Source organism: Lissotriton helveticus, chromosome 12 (genome assembly GCF_964261635.1).
Source record: "Lissotriton helveticus chromosome 12, aLisHel1.1, whole genome shotgun sequence".
Taxonomy (NCBI): domain Eukaryota; kingdom Metazoa; phylum Chordata; class Amphibia; order Caudata; family Salamandridae; genus Lissotriton; species Lissotriton helveticus.
Window position 1 is genome coordinate 195,942,513 of NC_136073.1, and position 21,930 is coordinate 195,964,442.

At 46.6% G+C, this 21,930-nt stretch overlaps 1 protein-coding gene across 3 annotated transcripts in view; it reads left to right on the top strand.

Annotated features, from left to right (window-relative positions):
* The first annotated feature begins 836 nt into the window (after positions 1–836).
* Positions 837–21,930, top strand: part of GSE1 (Gse1 coiled-coil protein) — a 1,171,749-nt gene continuing 1,150,655 nt past the window's right edge. The window contains exon 1 of one of the 3 annotated variants that reach the window (XM_078669590.1): positions 837–4,769. In XM_078669590.1, the coding sequence (XP_078525716.1) occupies positions 2,724–4,769 (2,046 nt within the window). In that variant the 5' untranslated portion in view covers positions 837–2,723. The remainder of the gene's footprint in view (positions 4,770–21,930) is intronic. The other 2 variants (XM_078669592.1, XM_078669591.1) reach the window with 2 other exon arrangements.

Consider the following 21,930-nt stretch of genomic DNA (forward strand, 5'->3'; position numbering starts at 1 on the left):
GTGTTCGTCTCTCTTCTCTCTTACAGCATGTATGCTCTCTTCTCTCACACACTCAGTGAGCACTCAGTGTGTCTGTCTCTCTTACAGCATGTGTGCTCTCTTCTCACACACACTCAGTGAGCGCTCAGTCTAAGTGTCTCTCTTCTCACTCACTCAGTGAGCGATCGGTGTGTTCGTCTCTCTTCTCTCTTACAGCATGTATGCTCTCTTCTCTCACACTCAGTGAGCCTGTCTCTCTTACAGCATGTGTGCTCTCTTCTCACACACACTCAGTGAGCGCTCAGTCTAAGTGTCTCTCTTCTCACTCACTCAGTGAGCGATCGGTGTGTTCGTCTCTCTTCTCTCTTACAGCATGTATGCTCTCTTCTCTCACACACTCAGTGAGCGCTCGGTGTGTCTGTTTTTCTTACAGCATGTGTGCTCTCTTCTCTCACACAGTCAGTGAGCGCTCGGTGTGTCTGTTTTTCTTACAGCATGTATGCTCTCTCCTCTCCCACACTCACTGCGCGCTCGGTGTACACGAGTGCTCGCTCTCGCTCTCGCCGGGGGGTCTGGTTTTCTTGGCTCACTGGAAGTGTCACCAGCAGAAAGTTTACAGCTGAGAGCGCTGTGCGCTCGGGGCCTCCCCCGGCGGGAGGGGGCGGAGCCGGCAGCTTCGCACACACCTCCGAGGGGGAGGACTCCTGGACTTCCCAGGCAGCTTCGGACCGGGAGTGTGGAGCTGTGGGGAATACCTGGGGGTCCCAAGCGAGGACCGCGAGTACAGCTGAGCTCTGGGGGTCCCGGCCGCGGACAGGGAGTATCCCCCGGACCCGGGGGCCCGGGCTAGGACTGAGGGAGCGGAGAGGGACAGGCGGGGGCTATGAGGCTTGCCGGGACTGCCCCTGTTTGGAAGTTATCAGTCACTCAGCGGGAGCTGCTTCTGGGCTGGAGCAGATCGGAGCGGCACGCTCGAATCCCGGTGCACGAGGGTGAGCACGAGCAACGGGCGCTGCACGAATTGTGAGTGTGAAGAGCGTGCAGCGATCGTGAGGTCGGCGTGGACGTGCGGTGCTGACTTCCAGCTCCCTGCAGGAGCTGCCCCGCTGGGGGGTGTTCTGCATATGTCCAGGAGCACGCACGAGCGGCACCGATTGTCGATGCACAGAAGTTGCAGGGAGTTCTGGGTCGTCGCAGGAGCTGCACGGTTGTGAGTACACGTCACGAGCTGCTTACATTGTGGGCGCACATCAGGAGCTGCCCGGAGTAGAAGTCTCTAGTGGGGACCAGATCTGGTGTTATTGCACAGCAGGAGTTGCAACAACTGTGGAGGCACAATATGGAGTGATTGGTTGTGGTTTCACAACAGGAGCTGCACCGGTTGTGGTTGCAAATCAGGATCTGCACGGATTGTGGTCACACAACAGGATCTGCACTGATTGTGGTAACATAACGGGATCTGCACGGATTGGGGTTACACAGAGCAGGATCTGCACGGATTGCGAATACATAACAGGATCTGCACGGATTGCGGTAACATAACAGGGTCTGCACGGATTGTGACCAGAGCAGGATCTGCACGGATTGTGATCAGAGCAGGGGCTGCACGGATTGTGATCACAGCAGGGTCTGCACGGATTGTGGTACCATAACAGAATCTGCACGGATTGCAGATACACAGCATGAGCTGAGTCTGTGGATACTCAGCCGGAGCTGCACAGATTGTGGTTACACAACTGGATCTGCACGGTTTTTGCCACTGCACTGAACAGGAGCTGCTCTGCATCCGGATCTCCGCGGGGGGATGTGACTTCACTAAACAGGAAAGAACATTGTTGAGATGGATGCCGGGCACACTGAGGCGGAGACGCACTCCGCATAAAGTGAAGAGGAGCTGGTCCTAGCTGGCGAGAGCAGGCGGCACACGGGTCTCGTGCCCGGATTGCATGTTCCCCGAACACGGCCAGACACTGCGTGACACGAGCTGCTCGCTCCGGGGCTGGCGATCTGGAGTGTGATTGGCTGATGTTGAAGCCTAGAGTGTCGGACCGCCCACCACGTACGGCCTGCGTCCCCCATCATAGGATGTGATTGGAACGTGATCCGGTCATGCCTGTGAATTTAAGATGTTCAATTTAGTAGGGTCTAAAATTGACCTAAAAATCTAAAAGGGCTCAGTGCTAAAGAAAAAAATTACAAAAACACAAATTCTGTCTGGCAAGTGTTGAACCGAAATCTACTCCGTTTGTCCATTTAGATAATTACCCATTGTTCACTGAAAAAAGGCATTTTTAAGTTTAGTTGAGCATTTTTTGTTAGGATAAGATCTCTATTCCTCCTGTCAAAAAGGTGTTGCACAGAGGCCTCTGGTAGCTCCTCATGGTGTGAGCTGCCTGGAATTGACCCAATAGAACTGATATTTCTAATGCATAGAGTAACTAACTTCTGCTGAGTGGCAGCAGGGTCTCTTCAAGGCTGAGCGTGTGCATCCAGCTACAGCTATAGGAAGGTCTCACTGCAGTCTATTTGCTGTTAGGTACAGAGCCTCACACCGAGGTTCATTAACCTGTCCTCGTGCAAGTAAAGATCCTCACAGTAGTCAAGTAGAAGTTTCCCACACACAGCTGGTTGGCACTAGGCCCAAGAGAATGCTTGTGGCGTCCCAAGGCCGCGTTCACTCCTTGGACTAGTTCCTTCCTGGTACTGACCACCGCGTAAACCCCCACTGCTCTGGCTTGGTCGCCATGAGCTCTCCTGAGCGGGAGGGCTCAGGCCCAGTATCGCGGAAGCAGCGCCTGATGGCATCCCTTGGGTCTGGAGAACCTGGCGGCACAGTCTACTGCTTCATCTGTGGTGGCGCAATGCTGCGCGGCCGCGAGCTGCGGCTACCTGTGAGATGCCCCCCGGAGCCAGGAGGGCCCTTCTTCCCATTTCTGGCACAGCAGGAGCCTGCACCTGGGGCCTCGGAGCCTAGTGCGGACGGGACCGTGCCCTGCTGTGCAGTGTGCCAGCATTTCCTAGCTGAGCAGTGGAGCGCCTTTGAGCGCCGCCGCACTCCCCTCGACAAGCGCATGTACTGGCTGAAGAGGCCTTACCAGTGTGGTATGGCTGGTGATCCGCGCAAGCCAGCACCCCGTGAGTGGAACCCCGCCTACGAGGATGCCCTTAATACAAGGGGTGACTCCGAGCTATCCTCTCTGTCGGAGGATGAGACACTGTCTGAGCCTGAGCAAGAGGCCAACCATACACGAACCCTGGGAGCACCCCATGCGCACACCCCAGTGCAGGACATTGGGGCTTCTAGAGGCAAAACAGGTCAGAATGTTCCCCACATCAAGCACCCAGAGTGGAGCCAGAGAGCCCGCAATGGCAGGGCCGGCCAGGCCGTAGCACATGCCCAGTACCCCAAATCAGAGGCCCAACAAGCCCTTCCCGCTGCTCCGTCACCCCATGTCTCCCAGACTGGCCCTGGCCAGAGGGACTGTTCCTCAGAGGACATCAACATCACCAGTGACGATGATGAATATCGGCTCAGAAACTGGGGAGAGGCAAAGAAAGAGAATGGAGTTGGACCCGTTGTCCGTCACAGTGGTGCGATCACTCCAACAGCGGTAGCGGTGGCAGGGGGAACGGCTTGCTACATTTGTGGAAGTCGCCTTTCCCAGGCCAACCAACATCAGATCCATGTACAGAAGCAAGAAAACCCACCACACGAGCCCTTCTTCCCATTCCTCTGGCTGCATAGCCCTCCACCTGGTGCACAGCCCATCAGCCCTTCAGGGAGTACCCTGGTTTGCCCCTGCTGCTTCTCCTCCCTGATGCAGCAGTGGCAGAGCTTCGAGGTTGCCAGTGTACCCGTACTGCAGCGACTCTACATGGTACCCCTCAACGCCAAGTCTTTAGGTATGCCTTCGAAAGATGGTGCACAGTTTAAGGTGGAGACTGCGGCGGCCGGGCATGAAGTATGCTATCTCTGTGGAGAAGAAACAAAGGAGGCTAGGCTAGTGGCTTGTAAAGTGACAAATGGAAATGCCAGAAACACCATGCACTTTCCCTTCCTTGGCCAGTTGCCCTGCCCTCCCAACTCCAAAGGCTTGACCTCCAAAGGGGAGGCCGCCAGCTGCAGAAAGTGCTATGGAGTCTTGGAGGACATCTGGGCCATCTATAGGGCTTGCCAGACCGAGGAGCTCATCACGTCCGTCCAAAGCTTCTTGGGACGCTACCATCAAGTGTTCTCAATGGATGAACCCAATGTCATGCCCTCACGAAGGGGCCACGCGGCCATATGTTACATATGTGGCACTGAGATGGGTGCTGGTCAGGAATTCCAAGTTAATGTGAACCCACCCAACCGTTATGGAGACAAGGAACCATTCTTCCCTTTCCTGACCGTGTACCCGCCAGCCCCCAGGGCCCGACCCGCAGACTCCATCGGCCTGGTCTCTACCTGCAGCCTGTGCTACCACGACCTCCTCGGGCAGTGGCTGCAGCACGAAGGCCGAAGCACCCTGCATCCCAGCAGCCCCTGGTCCCGACAGTACAAAGTGGAGACCTTTGTTTGCTTCTTCTGCCGGCTGGAAAAGAAACGTTGCCTTGGGTTGAAAGCTGTGCGTGTTGCCAGGCTCCCCATCTTTCTGTACTCCCCGAGGGTGAGCAACAGCTTACTCGTGGATGATGGCAAAGAACTCACCATCGGAGCATGCGCCGAATGCAGAGCTGTGGTCCTGGCGGGAAAAGTGGTCACAAATGGGGATCTGGTTGACCACAAGCCACCTAGCATGAGTCAGAAGGTAAGAAGCCATAACGTTTATTTCTTTTGTTTATTCATGACCAAAGCCTGTCTATTGCTGGATTATGAAGTGGTCTCTGCCTTGTTGTACAATGGTATATTAGACGGTGGCGTAGACAATAAGACAATTGTCTATCAAGAGCTTCAGTTGAGTTTCCAGTTGAAGGAGGCCTGTCCGTGGGGCAATGGGTATCTGTTCCCCCATTGGTTACATTTGTATCACAGGTTGAAAAAATAGTAATTGGAATAGTTAAAGGACTAAACTAAATTTCACTGTATAATGACATTATTGATAAATGTTATAGGACTCGTCTTCTGTATCTATGTATTTCTTGTCAATTACGGATGGGAATGTCAACATAATCTTATTGGAGAGATTGTCCTCTCCTCAATATTAAATATATTGATTTCCTCATATATTTTAGGAAAAGCATGGATGTGTACATTTTTGCCGAAGGTTGTTGGGTCTGTTAGGTGTACTATACGAGTGCAAAAAAAAATGCAAAGATGTGTAGGCAATGACTTAATGCCTTTGAAAAAAGTTTGGCTTGGGTCTCCATGCTTATTGTCGTCAGGTGCAGTGCCAAGAGGGGCGTTCTGTAATACTGTCAGGGTATCCGCAGGGTATCCCAAACGGGGATTCTTAAAGATTCTGGGCCACTGGCGAAGCAGCGAACATATTCATTGTTTTATTCAAAATCCTGTTTCTGGAGCAGCTTCTGAATGTAATGTTGTAGTCCGAAGTTTTGAGACCTATGGTGTAATATCTTCTACTACGATTTCTTAGGAGAAGAGTTGCTTGTGTTTGCAAACATTGCCATCTGGCCAATACCAGGCCAGTGCTGAACATATGCAGACACCACTGCATGGATGCTATTTTGCTTTCATCACAAACATGTGTGCACCCTTGTTTCGCCAGCATCTGACATTTGAGCAGCGAGCTTGCCTATGGTCAAAGCAAAAAGTAATTGCCTCTTAGGATCTGACCCAACCAATGATACAGTGCACACCTCCTAGAATCAGAGCCAATCAATGGCACAGCGTACACCTCCTAGAATCAGAGCCAATCAATGACACAGCGTTCACCTCCTCGAATCAGAGCCAACCAATGATACTGTGTGCACCTCCTAGAATCAGAGCCAATCAAAGACACAGCATACGCCTTCTAGTAGGAGGTCCATCCAATGACATTTTGTACACATCCTAAAATCAGGGCACACCAATAGCATAAGTTATACCTCCTTAGCTTCAAGGCCATCTAATGACATTGTTTTCGCCTCCTATGGTTCGGGTCATCTAGTGTCTTTATGTACGCCTTCTAGTATCAGTGTGAACCAATGATATAATGTAAGCCTCCTAGGATCAGGACCAAACGACAATGTAAAGTTAGGCAGCTGAGGCTAAAAACAACAATGACACAGCACAAGTCTGCCAAGGATCAGGTTTTGGCCACTAACGAACAAAAAGTCAGGCAGCCTATTGTTGTGGCCAACCAGTTACATAAAGCTAAGCATCCTATATTGAAGACAACAAGTGACACACGGGTATAAAAGTCTATGGTTTGGCCAACTAATGACAGAAAGAAAGGGAAATATAGTGTAGAGGCCAACCAGTGACATAAGGTTAAGCAACAAAGGATCAAATATATAATTGACCTATAGAACAGCCTTTGGAATGCGCCCAATGACTGACCTAGAAGCAGAAGCTTACGGTCGGGGTGACTATTTATTGAAGGGCAAAATAGCGTTGGGCAATGACCAACTACTGACCGAAGAGCAAGACGTTTTGGTTCAGGGAAACCAGTGACATAAGTCCAGACAGTCTAGGTATAGGACATCGGCTTACAGAGGCGCATACAGCCTAGGGTCAGGCACAGCTAGTAACACAGGCCAGGCATCGTAAAGCATTATCCAACAGGGATGTAGGCGACCTCATCCAACCATAACCTAAGGAGAGGCAACTCAGTCACAAGCTCTCGGTGATCCACCGCAAACATTTCAGGATCAGGTCTATCAAGGGTCGTGGGTGCAGACATGCTGATGTCATATCCCACCAATGACATAGCAGCAGGCAGTTTATCATCATCATCCCAAACTAGTAATGTAGAGAGAGAAAGTCCTATGCTACAAAGTAAACCAATTAAATGGACATACAGCTGTAGATGGGACCAAAACAGTTCCATTTGGAGCAGCAGCATAGAAATTCAGAAATCAGACACAACAACAAAAAAATTCATGTAACCTAGGGTCAGTGTCAACAAGTGACTGGAGCAGACAGGCTATGATGAGGCAAAAGAGCACACAACCTTGAAAACAATACAAACCAATCACATAGGAGCTGCGCATACTGCCTCTTGCTGGTAGCATAGCATTAAACCCACCCTGTGACGCAGGAGGTAGGCAGTCTATGTGCAGGAAAACAGTGAGACCAGGGCAGGAAATCTAGGATCCGGTGTTGTCGGGGACAAAGAGTCAGGAGGTCAAACCAGTGACACTTAAGCTTCCAGCATATGGTAAAGGAATCTCAAAAGTGGGTTGATACCCCTGATTTTGAAAAGGATACATGTAATCCCCAAATCGAAGGGGGACATGTCGGGCAGAAATGTAGAAACTAGGATCCATGCCCAGGAACAGCGCAATCGACTAAATCTGTTGCTGTTCCAATAGAAAAAAAATAACTTTCTATCAGTTTAGCAGGATTGCTTTTATATATATATATATATATATATATATATATATATATATATATATATATATATATATATATATATATCTTCCTATCTGTAACCTTTTATTTGAATTTACAAAAAACAAACCAGTTACAATTTCTTTGCATCGCTGGACTTTAGCAACAGTCCGTCGCAAGCAGCATAGACCAGTGACGTTTTGGGCTAAATATTCCCACTTCATTTGCTGTGCTTCAATTACAGATTGTTTTATTACAATGCTCTCCATAACATTCTGCCACTTCCGGCAACAGAACACAGAAATACACGTGGGTAGGAGGAGTCACCCCTTCCACCGCTGTGAACAAATCATTTCACATGCAAAGTCTGAAGCACCGCTGGGAAGCATGTGCTATCAAAACTATTGAAAAGGGATGGCTGTGGATAAGAAACGATACCATGAGAACAAACAGAAACATAAAAAGATAACCATCAATCTAAAGGTAGCACCAAAAATGAATTAAACAATATGATTAACACATTACGAGAGAACACCAATACTCCTGACCTAAACGAGTTTTACAGTTTGAACCTCAAAACACACAAAGTTCCAGAAACATGTATGCATCAAACAATTACATAAATGTCGAAATATTTTATTCCCGAACAAATGTAGAAAATTCGAAATTTTTATTTTTGGAGAGAAGGAGCTTTTAAGTCAAAAAGGGGAATTGATATACTATGCTCTAGCATATCATTTTGTCTTTTATCGCTCCTCTTGCAGGGCACAATTCCTAAAAAAAGAAGTGGGGGGACTAACCTAGTTAATCAGTATGCAAGTGGCATCACGGCGCGTGACATTGCGGCGCTTGAGGTGCGTGACATCACAGCACGTGACATCACAGGAAAATATTTTGAACTAAGAAGTGACATCAGATCTTAAGCCCCACATATATGTTTAGCAGGTGTATCATGAGTACATTTGAGCACATTTCGAGTATACTTGCAAACTCTCCTGATTTACGCAGAAGAGTAACACTTTCGTACGCTACACATAAACCAATGTTGCCTTTTGTCAGCGTAAAGCTTCCTCTAGCCATATTGCTTTGAAAGAAAAAATAGTGATATTTAAATTATTATAACACCTCCTCAGGGGTAGTAAGTGCTATATAAATGCTATTTATTTTGTGCAAATACTGGGAAAGACAAACACATCTGACATTCTTACAGTGCATGCATATCTCCTAAACAGAGCCTGAACAAAGTGAAAAACTGCCTCTCAAGTATGTGTGAAGTGCTAACAAGGTGTGAGCCTTTGTTTCCCCTATGCTGCATTTGCTTCTAGGTGTGAGGCTACTGACTGCTCCCAGACAAAAGACAAAAGGAGGCCTGATGTCCTGATGTCCCCTTTGATTCTGCCTTTGTTATGGGCCCAGCAGGAGTCAGAAATAAGAAAGCTTTGCGATCGAACGTTGTTGCGATCAACAGCAGACAACAAAGTGCAGGCTCCGATGAATGTGTCAGCATCTTTTTCAGTGAGGCCCAACTTCTCGAGGCCCAACTTCTTGGCAGGGTGGACAGCGTCCACCCTCTGAAAAAAGTGGGTGGATGCCGTCCACATGCGTGTACCACCGACTCGTGCCCTGCCTATGGTGACTATATGCTCATGTCACTACAATATTGAGTTTCAAGCAGGCCTGGCTCTAGAATTTTTTTCTGTGGGAGGGCTGTAAAGAAGCATGGGTGGGCCATGACGATGAATGGGTACTGGCCAGAAAAACAGCAAAGTATTTAAACAAGTTGATAGATATATCGCAGTAATCCGCACCCAAATTGCTACATACTTTGCTTTCTTTGTTGTGCATCTGGCTTTGGGGACGAGAGGGATGCTGCTTGTCAAATCGTTAGGATGCAGAACTTTTAAGACTGTAGCATGCTCCTAGTCATGTGCAACAGCTGAAATGTTTCTGCTGTCACACAGAGCCACTTTACAGCTTTTAATGTTTAAAAAAAAACTTTTGACGCTTTTTTACGTTGCAAAGCACTGAAGTTTAACAAGCATTAGAAATGCAATAGGTCTCGCAGCATTAGAGTTAGTGCTTTTAGAATTGTTTATGGGTTTTTTTGTAAATCTTTAGCATTTTTGTTTCCTGTAGCCAATGCTAAGGAATAAAAAAAAAAAGCCATAAACATTTCTAAAAGCTCTAACTCAAATTCTCCGAGACCTATTGCATTGGAAATGCAATAGGTCTCGCAGTAGGAAAGTTTGAGCTATAGGTGTTATTTATTTGTTTGTTTTTTATTTATGTGTTGTTTTTTCTAAATAGCTAAATTAATAGCTTTCTTCTTTACAAAGCCAATAGTTATAATTTTTGTAAATGTGACACCTCTAGCATTTGTAAAGCAACATGTTTTGTATTAACGGGACTTATATGTGACTTATATGTATTGATATTAAAAAAATCAATGGCTTTAAAAAACAATTAATAATTAATACGTAAATAAAATGGATTTTATTTTATATTGCCAATAGCTTAAAGTTTATTAAATATATTTAGTGAAGATGCTGTGGTTGCGCTGAGTGAGGGTGAGTGAGGGTGAGGGTGAGTGAGGGTGAGGGTGAGTGAGGGTGAGTGAGGGTGAGTGAGTGAGGGTGAGTGAGGGTGAGTGAGGGTGAGGGGGTGAGGGGTTGAGGGTGAGTGAGGGTGAGGGTGAGGGGGTGAGGGGTTGAGTGAGAGTGAGGGTGAGTGAGGGGTTGAGGGTGAGTGAGGGTGAGGGGTTGAGGGTGGGTGAGGGGTTGAGGGTGAGTGAGGGTGAGGGGTTGAGGGTGAGTGAGGGTGAGGGTGAGTGAGGGTGAGTGAGGGTGAGGGTGGGTGAGAGTGAGGGTGAGTGAGGGTGAGTGTGGGTGAGTGTGGGTGAGTGTGGGTGAGTGTGGGTGAGTGAGGGTGAGTGAGGGTGAGTGAGGGTGAGGGTGAGTGAGGGTGAGGGATTGAGGGTGAGGGGTTGAGGGTGAGTGAGGGTGAGGGGTTGAGGGTGAGTGAGGGTGAGGGGTTGAGGGTGAGTGAGGGTGAGGGGTTGAGGGTGAGTGAGGGTGAGTGAGGGTGAGTGGTTGAGGGTGAGGGGTTGAGGGTGAGTGGGGGTGAGTGAGGGTGAGGGGTTGAGGGTGAGTGAGGGTGAGGGGTTGAGGGTGAGTGAGGGTGAGGGGTTGAGGGTGAGTGAGGGTGAGGGGTTGAGGGTGAGTGAGGGTGAGGGTGAGTGAGGGTGGGTGAAGGTGAGTGAGGGTGGGTGAAGGTGAGTGAGGGTGGGTGAAGGTGAGAGAGGGTGAGTGAGGGTGAGTGTGGGTGAGTGTGGGTGAGTGTGGGTGAGTGTGGGTGAGTGAGGGTGAGGGATTGAGGGTGAGGGGTTGAGGGTGAGTGAGGGTGAGGGGTTGAGCGTGAGTGAGGGTGAGGGTGAGTGAGGGTGAGGGTGAGTGAGGGTGAGGGGTTGAGGGTGAGTGAGGGTGAGGGTGAGTGAGGGTGAGGGTGAGTGAGCTACATCTAATGACTTCAGAGGACTGCTTATAGACTGTTTAAATTACAACCACTGTCGATAGTAAGTACTATTGACCCTGATAACACCCTAATATATGTCCAAAGTCACAGTTTGGTAGGACTGGGCCAGACCAATGTATATGTTTCTATAAGTGTAGTCAGGACCATACAAGGGTTAGTTGAATAGCCTTGGCGGAAAACCCTGCTTCATTTTTTCGTATGAAACGATCCAGAGCGCCGCCTCAAATTGACAGGCGAAAGTATGATCTAAACATTACTGACATCTCCATCCTGAGGCGTGGGGTCTATAGCGTGACAGCTCGGTCTACACTTCATGCCCTTGGACGAACGCGGATTGGCTGTTCCGTTCTATGTGTCAGGAGCTCAAGGCTGACAAAACTGATGCCGAACTCCTAAAGGAAGTTTTAGAAAAAATGCGCTTGAGATGAGTAGCAACCAAATCGAAGGCAGGCAGATTTCGCTTCATTTATATCCAGTATCGTTGTTGTCCTGAGCGGCACCCTCGGGGCAACAGAAGCCGCTGCCATTGCTAAATAAAACAATGCAAACAATAGTTTAAAATATGGCGCGCTGAAGGATCTTAAATACAGCCTTTAACCCCTTAATCCTCGCTAATTGTACAAAACACCCACTGTAACGCAAGAGTCGAAGAGCGTTCTGACGTACCTTGCCTCGTAGTTTTTGCAGATGCGTAAGAAGTAGACAGAGGACTAACGCTTCCCCAGGGTAGGGTAACGGGGCGGCCATTTCAGAAGAGAGCGTTTCCGGTCGAGAGGAATGGCAGCTTCTCGGATGGCCACCATACCCTGAAGATTTGCCGTTTGATGGAGAAAGTAAACACAAATTGAGACAGAACACTTTATTGGTCTAAATGGAGGGAGTCTCCCTTCCAATTAGAAAGCCTGCTTGTGCGTGAGCTTGAGGTCCTTTCTAAGCAAGTCTGGTGAAGATATAAAACACTTTATTGCATTTCGGGTTACGTTATTAAGTGGAGAGGTCATTGAGTCGGTACTTGTTTTTCTAGCCTCTCCAGTGCATGTTTTGTTTGCTTCTTTACTTTTGTAGCAGGTAGTAAGATCTGATAATGTACCCCGAAGGACGGCAATAAGAGACTATACAAAAATGCAAATTCAAAGAAATCGCCCAGCAAAACGTGTGCTCAAAGTCCTGAAACGCAAATAGATTTTCTGCTTGTGACAGGCCAGCTGTTTCTGTAATTCTTACACTATTACGTGATTATGCATGGAGTAAAAGTTTTGAACGCGACATGGCAGGCAGGGGAGGGGGCGGAGCGGGGGTGTGGGAGGAGTGCGGGAACAGACGGGGAGGAGAGTAGGAGGAGGAGAGTAGAGGAGGCACGGCCTAGCGGCCGTGCAATCAAGAAGTGAGGGGGTGGAGCTGGGGGAGGCAGGAGAGTAGGAGGAGGAGAGTAGAGGAGGCACGGCCTAGCGGCCGTGCAATCAAGAAGTGAGGGGGTGGAGCTGGGGGAGGCTGTGTGAGAGAGTAGGCAAGGCAGGCGGCTGGGGGCATGTGCACGCGCATTTAAGCTCAATGCGCATGCGCATTGAGCTTAAATTTCTCGTGCACTGCAAGGAATCGCCACGATTCCTTGCAAGTTGGGGATAAAGAGTGGATAAGCCACCATAGACTCGCAAGCTCGATGCGCATGCGCATCGACAGGCGAGACCTAAAAATGCGATGCAATAAGCCTAGAATTATAATTCAGTTTTCAGGATAGCTACGCTGGTCATTTGTGCATCATAGCAGCAATCTCCCCAGGCCTGAAAGTATCCTATGTCAAAGGTGTAAATCATTAAAATAAAGGATAAGGGAGAGCCCACAGAGCTGCACGCCCCTATGAAAGTGAAGGTGAAAAAAATTGTTTTTCAGTTCTGAATAGCTGTGGGTGGGCCAGGGTATTCCTTGTGTGGGCCTGGCCCACTTGGCCCACCCTCTAGAACCGAGCTTGGTTTTAAGGCTGGGCTTTAAACTTGTACATTCTAACCTGGAACTGTATCCTAAATGGAGAAATTAAGAGACTCAAGGCTACACCACTCACAATACATGGCCTTGTAAACAGAAAGCCTTGGACTTACAACATGGCCCTTTCTGCTCATCGTAGACGGAGTGCTGAGCAGGAAAAGACTTGCAACAGTGATATCGTAACAGAATCTTTGAACTGAAGGCAATTAGAGCTGGTGCAATTTATATAACAAAGTGCTTCTAAAATCCCCATATAGACATTCCCACCCTTCACTGTGTGGAAAAGATTGTGTCCCTTTTACAAAAAAAAACTTTTACAAAAAAAAAGATTGTGTCCAGGGTCAGAAAGGAGCTAGAACCGAGTTCCACTCCTTTTAGTAGAACTGTTAAATAGTTTCCGAACTATTTACATCTAACTAACAGCATGGTCGTATGTACCTCTCGGATCCAAGGAAAAGCTGATGTCGAGCGACAGCTCTTACTCATGCGCGACTAAAGGACCCGAAGAGGTATTAATCCCTTTATGGATTTTGGTTTCATCGCTGAACAGATTTCTTAATTTAAAGCATTGTAAATGACTATTTCAATTCAGCAGGTAGAACCCGTCTGGTCCGACAAGAGGTACAGACAGAGAAGACTGAAACCTTAAATGTTTTATTTTACAGATGTTGTTGTAGAGCAATCAATTAAAATAGCCATGGTCAATTAATCAATAAATCCGAGTGCAAAGCTCACTTACACTAGAGAAGTCAATCAAAGATTCTCAGTAAAGCCCAGGTTAGTAAATTCAAAGCCGAAAATGGGAGAGAAAGGCTGCATGGATTCACCTCCAAGGGTAGGTAAGAAAGGCCTCTCTTTACACACTCAAATACATTTGGAAAATCCCTCATAATTCTACAACATTGAGCTTCTCATGGAAACTACCTGTGCTAGAACAAATGTTGTTACATCATGTGTTAATCTACTTCGACAGCTAGGTGCAACATTGAGCCCGGACAATCCTACTAATATAAAATGTTATTCTTTATGAAGGTCATCCCCGTGCCTGTGAAAGTACACGCAAACGTTTCTTTCGTTCAGAAATGAAACTACAAGTTTATCCACGTGATGTGAGTCTCTGTCAGTAAACGTCACAAAACAAGATGGAGTCTGAGGCCTAAAATGTCTGAGACAGAGTCGAGTTTTCATTAGTTAAAAGCATTATATTTCAGAAAATAGCTTTTGCGTCACCCAGTATTCCGCCCCCCCCCCCCCCCCACACACACAAACAACCCTGCGCTTGTGGTCATGTGTCAGAGGAAATCCCGAGGGTCTGCCCCTGTGGAGGACTACCGTAATCCTTAGGACTGCCTTCCCTAGGGTTCAAAGAACTCCTGGCGAAACCTCAGAGAAGATAAGTAGGTGAGTCCCAGGTGAGGAGTGCCAGGACGCGTTCACTCTTCCCTGTGCTTTGAGGGTGTCCACTGTTCACTTTGCTGGATGCATGTGCATGGGAGGCCAGAGTGGACCCGTCCAGATGGGTGAGTTTAGTGTGAGTAGAGGCAGGGACAGCATCATTCAGTTTGCAGGGTCTTGTGTCAGCTGCTACCTTGAAACTGGGGCCTACACAGTGGAAGGCACTACAGTTCGTTTTTCTTTTAGTACTTGCATGAATACATTAGCATAACCCTAACCCGTCGAGCCCATGCACGGGTCAATAAGTTTTTTACATTTTTTTATAATCATTCGCTTTCCAAAACAACTTTTTCTTGGTGGACTTGTGTCACTGTTCTCTGAGTCACCCTCCAAAGACCCAGCCTAACTCCTGCCATGATGACGTCAGCTCAGCCGTAGCAAAACACACAACAAATATATTAACTTCAACATCTGTCAATCTCTTTCCCTTCACATGCTCTAAGGGGCCGCAGGGAAGCATGCATTATCTTTGAATCAATTACTAGTCATCAGGAGGGGCAGTTTACCAAATGTGTGCATGTCGCCAGGCTTTTACAGGAGTATAAAGGCAGGGCAGCCTTGCAGAAGGGATGATTAAATAAATGGCAACCTTCCACAAATGTGGATTAAATATAGGACAAACTTCCAGAAGTGAGTAAGGAATGCAGAGCAGCTTTCCAGAAAAGCAGAACACATGCAGGCAGCCTTTCATAGAAGTGACATAAATGCAGAGCATCCTTTCATAGTAGTGTAATAAATTTAAAGCATGCTCTCATAGAAGTGTAATAAATAAAGAGCATCCTATCATAGTAGTGTAATAAATGCAGAGCATCCTTCTGTAGTAGAGTAATAAATACAGAGCACCCTTCCATAAAGGTGTAATAAATGAAGAGCATCCTCTCATAGAATTGTAATAAATCAAGAGCATCCTTCCATAGAAGTGTAATAAATGCAGAGCATCCTCTCATAGAGGTGTAATAAATGAAGCGCATCCTCTCATAGACGAGTAATAAATGAAGAGCATCCTACCATAGAAGTGTAATAAATGCAGAGCATCCTTCCGTAGTAGTGTATTAAATAAAGAGCATCCTCTAATAGAGGTGTAATAAATGAAGAGCATCCTAGCATAGACGTGGAATAAATGCAGAGCATCCTTCCGTAGTAGTGTGAAGAATGCAGAGCAGAGGCGCAACTAGAGACACATTTCGGGGTGGGGGGCAAGAACATTTTTCGGGGGGGCTGAATCTTTAAGCAACATGCAGAGTGGAGCTGCAGGGGCTCGTGGAAGGGGTGAAACAATAGCAAGGCCTCATTAACATGGAAATTGTCTTTTAAAGACCTGTGAAGTGCTCGGGTGCGGCTGTGTGTGTGCGAAGGAAGCTGTCTCATCCCGGGCTGCCACACACGACGAGGGGGGACGGGGGGGCTGAAGCCCTTTGAGTCCAATGGGTGTTGCGCGCCTGATGCAGAGCATCCTTCCATAGAGGTGTAATAAATGAAGAGCATCCTACCATACAAGTGTAATAAATGCAGAGCATCCTATCATAGAAGTGTAATAAATGCAGAACATCCCCCATAAAAGTGAATTAAATGCAGAGCAGTCTTTTAGAACTCTGGAATAAGTGTGGAGCAACTCAAAGAAGTGTTGAATAAATGCAGAACAGCAGTCCAGACGTGTAAAATAAATGCAGAGCAGCCTCCTGAAGTGTAAAATAAATTCAGAGCAGAATTCCAGAAGTGTGGAATAAATGCAGTGCTGCCTTCCAGAAGTGTGGAATAAATGCTGAGCAGTCTTCCAGAAGTGTGGAATAAATCCAGTGTAGCCTTCCAGAAGTCTTGAATCAATACAGAGCACCCTTCCAGGAATGTGGAATAAATATAGTGCAGCCTTCCAGAAGTGTGGAATAAATGCAGAGCAACCTTCCAGAAGTGTGGAATAAATGCAGTGCTGCCTTCCAGAAGTGTAGAATAAATGCTGAGCAGTCTTCCAGAAGTGTGGAATAAATCCAGTGTAGCCTTCCAGAAGTCATGAATCAATACAGAGCACCCTTCCAGGAATGTGGAATAAACATAGTGCAGCCTTCCAGAAGTGTGGGATAATTGCATGAAATGCCCCCCAGTGAAGTGAATACGCGCAGACTGCTTTCCACAGGGGCTGGAATAAATAAATGCAGTGAAACCTTCACGAGAACCGTAGTGAATGCTGCGCTGGCTGCCAGAGTAACGTTATAAATGCAGTCTAGTCTTCCAGAAGTCTGGAATAAATGCTGAGCAACCTTCCAGAAGTGTGGAATAAATACAATGTAGCCTTCCAGAAGTCTGGAATAAATACAATGTAGCCTTCCAGAAGTCTGGAATAAATACAATGTAGCCTTCCAGATGTGTGGAATAAATATAGTGTAGCCTTCCAGAAGTGTGGAATAAATGCTGAGCAGTCTTCCAGAAGTGTGGAATAAATCCAGTGTAGCCTTCCAGAAGTTGGGAATAAATAATGTGCAGCCTTCTAGAAGTGTGGGATAATTGCAGGAAATGCCCCCCAGTGAAGTGAATACGCGCAGACTGCTTTCCACAGGGGCTGGAATAAATAAATGCAGTGAAACCTTCACGAGAACCGTAGTGAATGCTGCGCTGGCTGCCAGAGTAACGTTATAAATGCAGTCTAGTCTTCCAGAAGTCTGGAATAAATGCTGAGCAACCTTCCAGAAGTGTGGAATAAATACAATGTAGCCTTCCAGAAGTCTGGAATAAATACAATGTAGCCTTCCAGAAGTCTGGAATAAATACAATGTAGCCTTCCAGAAGTCTGGAATAAATACAATGTAGCCTTCCAGATGTGTGGAATAAATATAGTGTAGCCTTCCAGAAGTGTGGAATAAATGCTGAGCAGTCTTCCAGAAGTGTGGAATAAATCCAGTGTAGCCTTCCAGAAGTTGGGAATAAATAATGTGCAGCCTTCCAGAAGTGTGGGATAATTGCAGGAAATGCCCCCCAGTGAAGTGAATACGCGCAGACTGCTTTCCACAGGGGCTGGAATAAATAAATGCCGCGCAGCCTTCACGAGAACCGTAGTGAATGCGGCGCTGGCCGCCAGAGTAACGTTATAAATGCAGAGTCTCTTCCAGAACAGAGGGAGACATGTAAAGCACCCACCCCGAGCGGCGGGATTCCAGCATGCCAGCCTCCGAGGGGCGGAATGTTTGCAGCTCTGCCTTCCGGAGGCATGGCACACGCGCAGGGCATCTTTCAAGGGATTCCCCGCACCAGGCAGGCCTCGGGAGGAGGCAAGTTATTTTTATGGGTCTGACACACAAGTTTCCCTTTCGAATCAATGGCGGGCCTTCAGCAGCTGCTGCAGGAGTCAAGAGGTGATATCCTCACTGCCCAGCCCCCCCCTCACTCACGTCCACCTCCTCCACCCAGCTTGAGAGAACCCCCGCCCCTCCCAGCTAGAGACCAGCCTCGCGCTCGGCTCTACAGCTCCCAGAAGTGGGGCAGCTGTTAGCAGAGTCGACTCGGTCGGTGGCTGAAGGGGCGGGAATATCACCAGAGCAGTCCACTGGCGACGATGGTGCTTCACGAACGTGCAACGAGGGAGGCTTGTAGAACTGGCCAGCGCATAATGTTTCTTTCGTATATTAGTTAGGATTTTGGATTTTGAGAACCAAAAACCGGGACATTTTGGAAAAATAGAAGAAGGAATAACAGTTTTCATCCACGGAATGGCGCAGAATGACAGCTCTCCTCAATATAGGATTACAGAAGATGCATTAAGAAAACAAATACAATTGAATTTCTACAACCAACATCATATCTATTAATTAAACTGCTAACTTTTAACAGCTGCTAACTAGCACAGCTTTAGGACAAACCAAAAAGTGCCCCTCACTGTTGTCAGTCGACCCCCTCTAAAAACAGGGACTTGAGTCAAAATTACCGAAATCTGCCGGGACAGCTCGTGGAAAACCGGGACTGTCCCGGCAAATCTGGGACACCTGGTCCCCCTACTGTTGGTGTTTCATCACTTATATGCAGAGGAAGGGAACTCCCGGGCGTAGACCTTGGGGCTTCGATCCCCAGGGCAGTCTGCATCTATATGTCCTCTGTAGGTATTTTATGCGGCACGGACTGTCACGTTTTGTACACCCCGCGGGGTTTCTCATCTTATGTGCCTGTTATACTGTATGTGCGTGTCTCTTGTATGCCTCAACCTCTTAGTGATTTCCAGATATTATTCAGCGTCATTTGTGCCCCGTTTGTCCCACACAGTTTGCAGCTAGCTGCCAAGTATTTGCATCTTGAGTTCTAGGCGCCCTACACTGCCTCGTGCTGGCAGGTATCCTGCACTTTTATCTCCAGGTGCTTTATACTCCCCCTTGATGGCAGGTCTCCTGCACTTTTATCTCCAGGTGCTTTATACTCCCCCTTGATGGCAGGTATCCTGCACTTTTATCTCTTGGCGCTTTATACGGGCATTCTGCACTTTTATTACAAGGCTCCTTATTCTGTCTCATGCTGCGGGTATCCTTCACTTTTATCACAATGTGCCTTATACTGTCTCACGCTGGTGGGTATCCTGCACTTTTTTTCTCTAGGCGCTTTATACTGTCTGGTGCTGGCAAGTAATCTGCACTTTTATCACAAGGCGCCTTATACGGGTATCCTACACTTTTATCACAAGGTTGCCTATACTGTCTTATGCGGGTGGGTATCCTGCTCCTTGAACTCTAGGCTCATTATACAGTATAATACTGGCCGGTATCTTGCACGTTTCTCTCTTGGTGCTTTATACTGTCTCATTCCGGCAGGTATCCTGCACTTTTATCAGAAGATGCCTTACACTGTCTCATGCTGGTAGGTAATTTGCACTTTTTTCTCTAGGCTCCTTATACTGTCGCAGGTTGGTGGGTTTCCTGCACTTTTATCACAAGGTGCCTTATAATGTCTCCTGCTGGTGGGAATCCTTCACTTTTATCTCCATGTGCTTTATACTGCCTTATGGTGGCAGGTGCCCTTTACTTTTATCATAAGGCGTCTTGTACTGTCTCGTGCTGGCTGATATTTTGCACTTTTATTACTAGATGGCCAGGGTCACTGTAATTTTGCGGCAGAGGGTATCAAATCATGTAGTAAGGTGCCTATGCAGCAAATAACGGCAAATATGTGGCATAGTGAAGGACATTTTGTTTAAGTATTACTCCATTATTTATCATTTTTACACATGGTACTACTGTTGCGGCATTATTAGTACCACTTTAACAATCAAATACAGAAACAAGCAACTGAAAGGTAACCAGTCAAACTTTGGAAACGGCCTTCACTGTGCAGAAACACATCAACAAGTTTTCTGTTACTTTTCATCCATTTAAGCTAAAAACAATTTTTTGTGTTAAAATCTGCACATCACACATCAGATGACGGATTATGTGGCAAATGTGGCAAACCCATAATTATGCGAAAATAGCTGTGCGCCGCAGAATCCCATAGTTTCAGTGGCCCTGCTTTTACTGTCTCATGCTCATGATGAGCATGTAATATTTGTGATGTATAAATATAGTGATTAAAATTCGGGCACAGAAATCTCCGAATGCCCCATATGTGATAGTATCTGTTTCTTTTGTTTTGAAGGGAAAAAATACACTTAAATTGTAATAGTAACAGCGATTATTGACAATGTTTACAAAAAGCGTATATGTGATATGAGTCAGTGTTGAATAAAAGTTATTATTATTCATTCGAATACTTTATTTCGGTCAATAGACTATAAAAGTGCAAATGCAATAAAATCATACAGTATATTAAGACAATCATTATAAAAATACACATTCAAATAACCAGCTTAACCCTTGGTTACGAATACTGTTAGTAAACATTCACCCCCTTAAATATCCGAAAAGGGACCTACAAAATAAGATGAGCCCTATTAAAATATGCTACAAATGTACAGTATAAAATATAGGCGTTGCCGAAGTACAGAATTAGATGACCCAATAAAGTCCGTACTTACATATGCAATTGCCCACCACCAACAATAAAACATTGTACCCTCTAATACCCTGAGGCAACCTGCAATGTGAAAATAGCCCTTGTTAAAATATGCCTAGGGCTAGTTAACGATGCTCTCTCAGATATAAGATTAGCTAAAAAAACTAATTGAGACATGGATGGTTTTGATACTTTGGAATGGGAAATCTCCCATATAAATAATGTATCGACTTAAGTGTAAAAATTGGAGCCCAAAAGCGATTTGCGCACCACCACATAGAAAATAGGAAGCACGTAACACCAAAAACAACTGGCTTTTGAGTGTTGTATTTCAGGAGCCTAAATACATTTGCACTATTATTATTAGTCTGTCTCATGTGAGCAGGCGTGGTGTTTCATGGATGTATCTTTGGACTTTCCTTACAATTCTAGAGGCTGTCAGTGACTGCCCTGAACTCGTCCGTCTCTGTCCTTGGGCAGTCTGCTTCACAAGGAGTAATGTCTTGATTTGGAAAGTGTGATTGCAGCTGTGAGTGTGCAGGCCTTGAAGCTGCTGGGGAGAGGGATACACTGGCGGTGGGGGGCAGGAGACCGGTGAAGTTCATACTAAGGGCTTTGTTTCCAAAAGCAACAGCAGGGGAAGAGGATTGGGTCTGGCTGCGTTCCCAGATATGTCTGTTGCTCATGGTCCTGTTCTTCCGCCTCACCCACCCCCACCATGCTCTAAATATCTTCACTCTAGCCAAGACATTCTCCTTGTTATCCAAAATATTTAAGTCTCTTTCGGATTTTTCATTTTAAAAGCTGACTGTCTTAATCTAAGGTAAACATGAGGTTATTTTGTTAAATACCCCACTCACAAAGATCAATGAAAGTAGAGTTTACGACGGAGTACCAAGAAAGTTGTTGCGCCTGACGTGTAGACACTCCTCAGTGCAGGACATTGGATCCCTTATTCACTCTTTCTCATCACCTTTCCTTGTTGAACTACACAAGGACCATGAGCCATGTCCAAGACATAGACACAAGCTCTGCCCTTTAAACATTCTCAACATTTTTGACCTCTCTTTAATCTCACAGGATATAGACCTGACTTTTCATCTGATAAGCTCTCATCTCTCACTCCTCAGCCCTTCACTCACACACTCCTGATACTCTCTTTTATGCGCTCACACCTTACAGTCTTCAGTCACAATCCTCACCGAGGATCCTCACTCACACTCTCCTCACACCAACTCTCTCCTCTCCATTCCCAAACTCTTTTGCAACTAGCTCTCCCCCTCATTCACACTTCAGTCTCCCAGGTATTTTCCTCTGTCTCTTTTCTCATTCCCACACTTGCTTGTTACTCAGTCACACCTATGTGAACTCTCTCCTCACTCATGATCCTCCCTCCATAGTTGCTTTTTTTTTTTTTAAACAAATTTTATTGGGTTTTATACAAACTGCATTACATAGTCTCAGCCTTTGTCAATCATCTCGAAAAAAACATTCTCCACTGGTGTCCCCAACCTCTGACCCGTGACATGTTATGCCATGCCATCCCT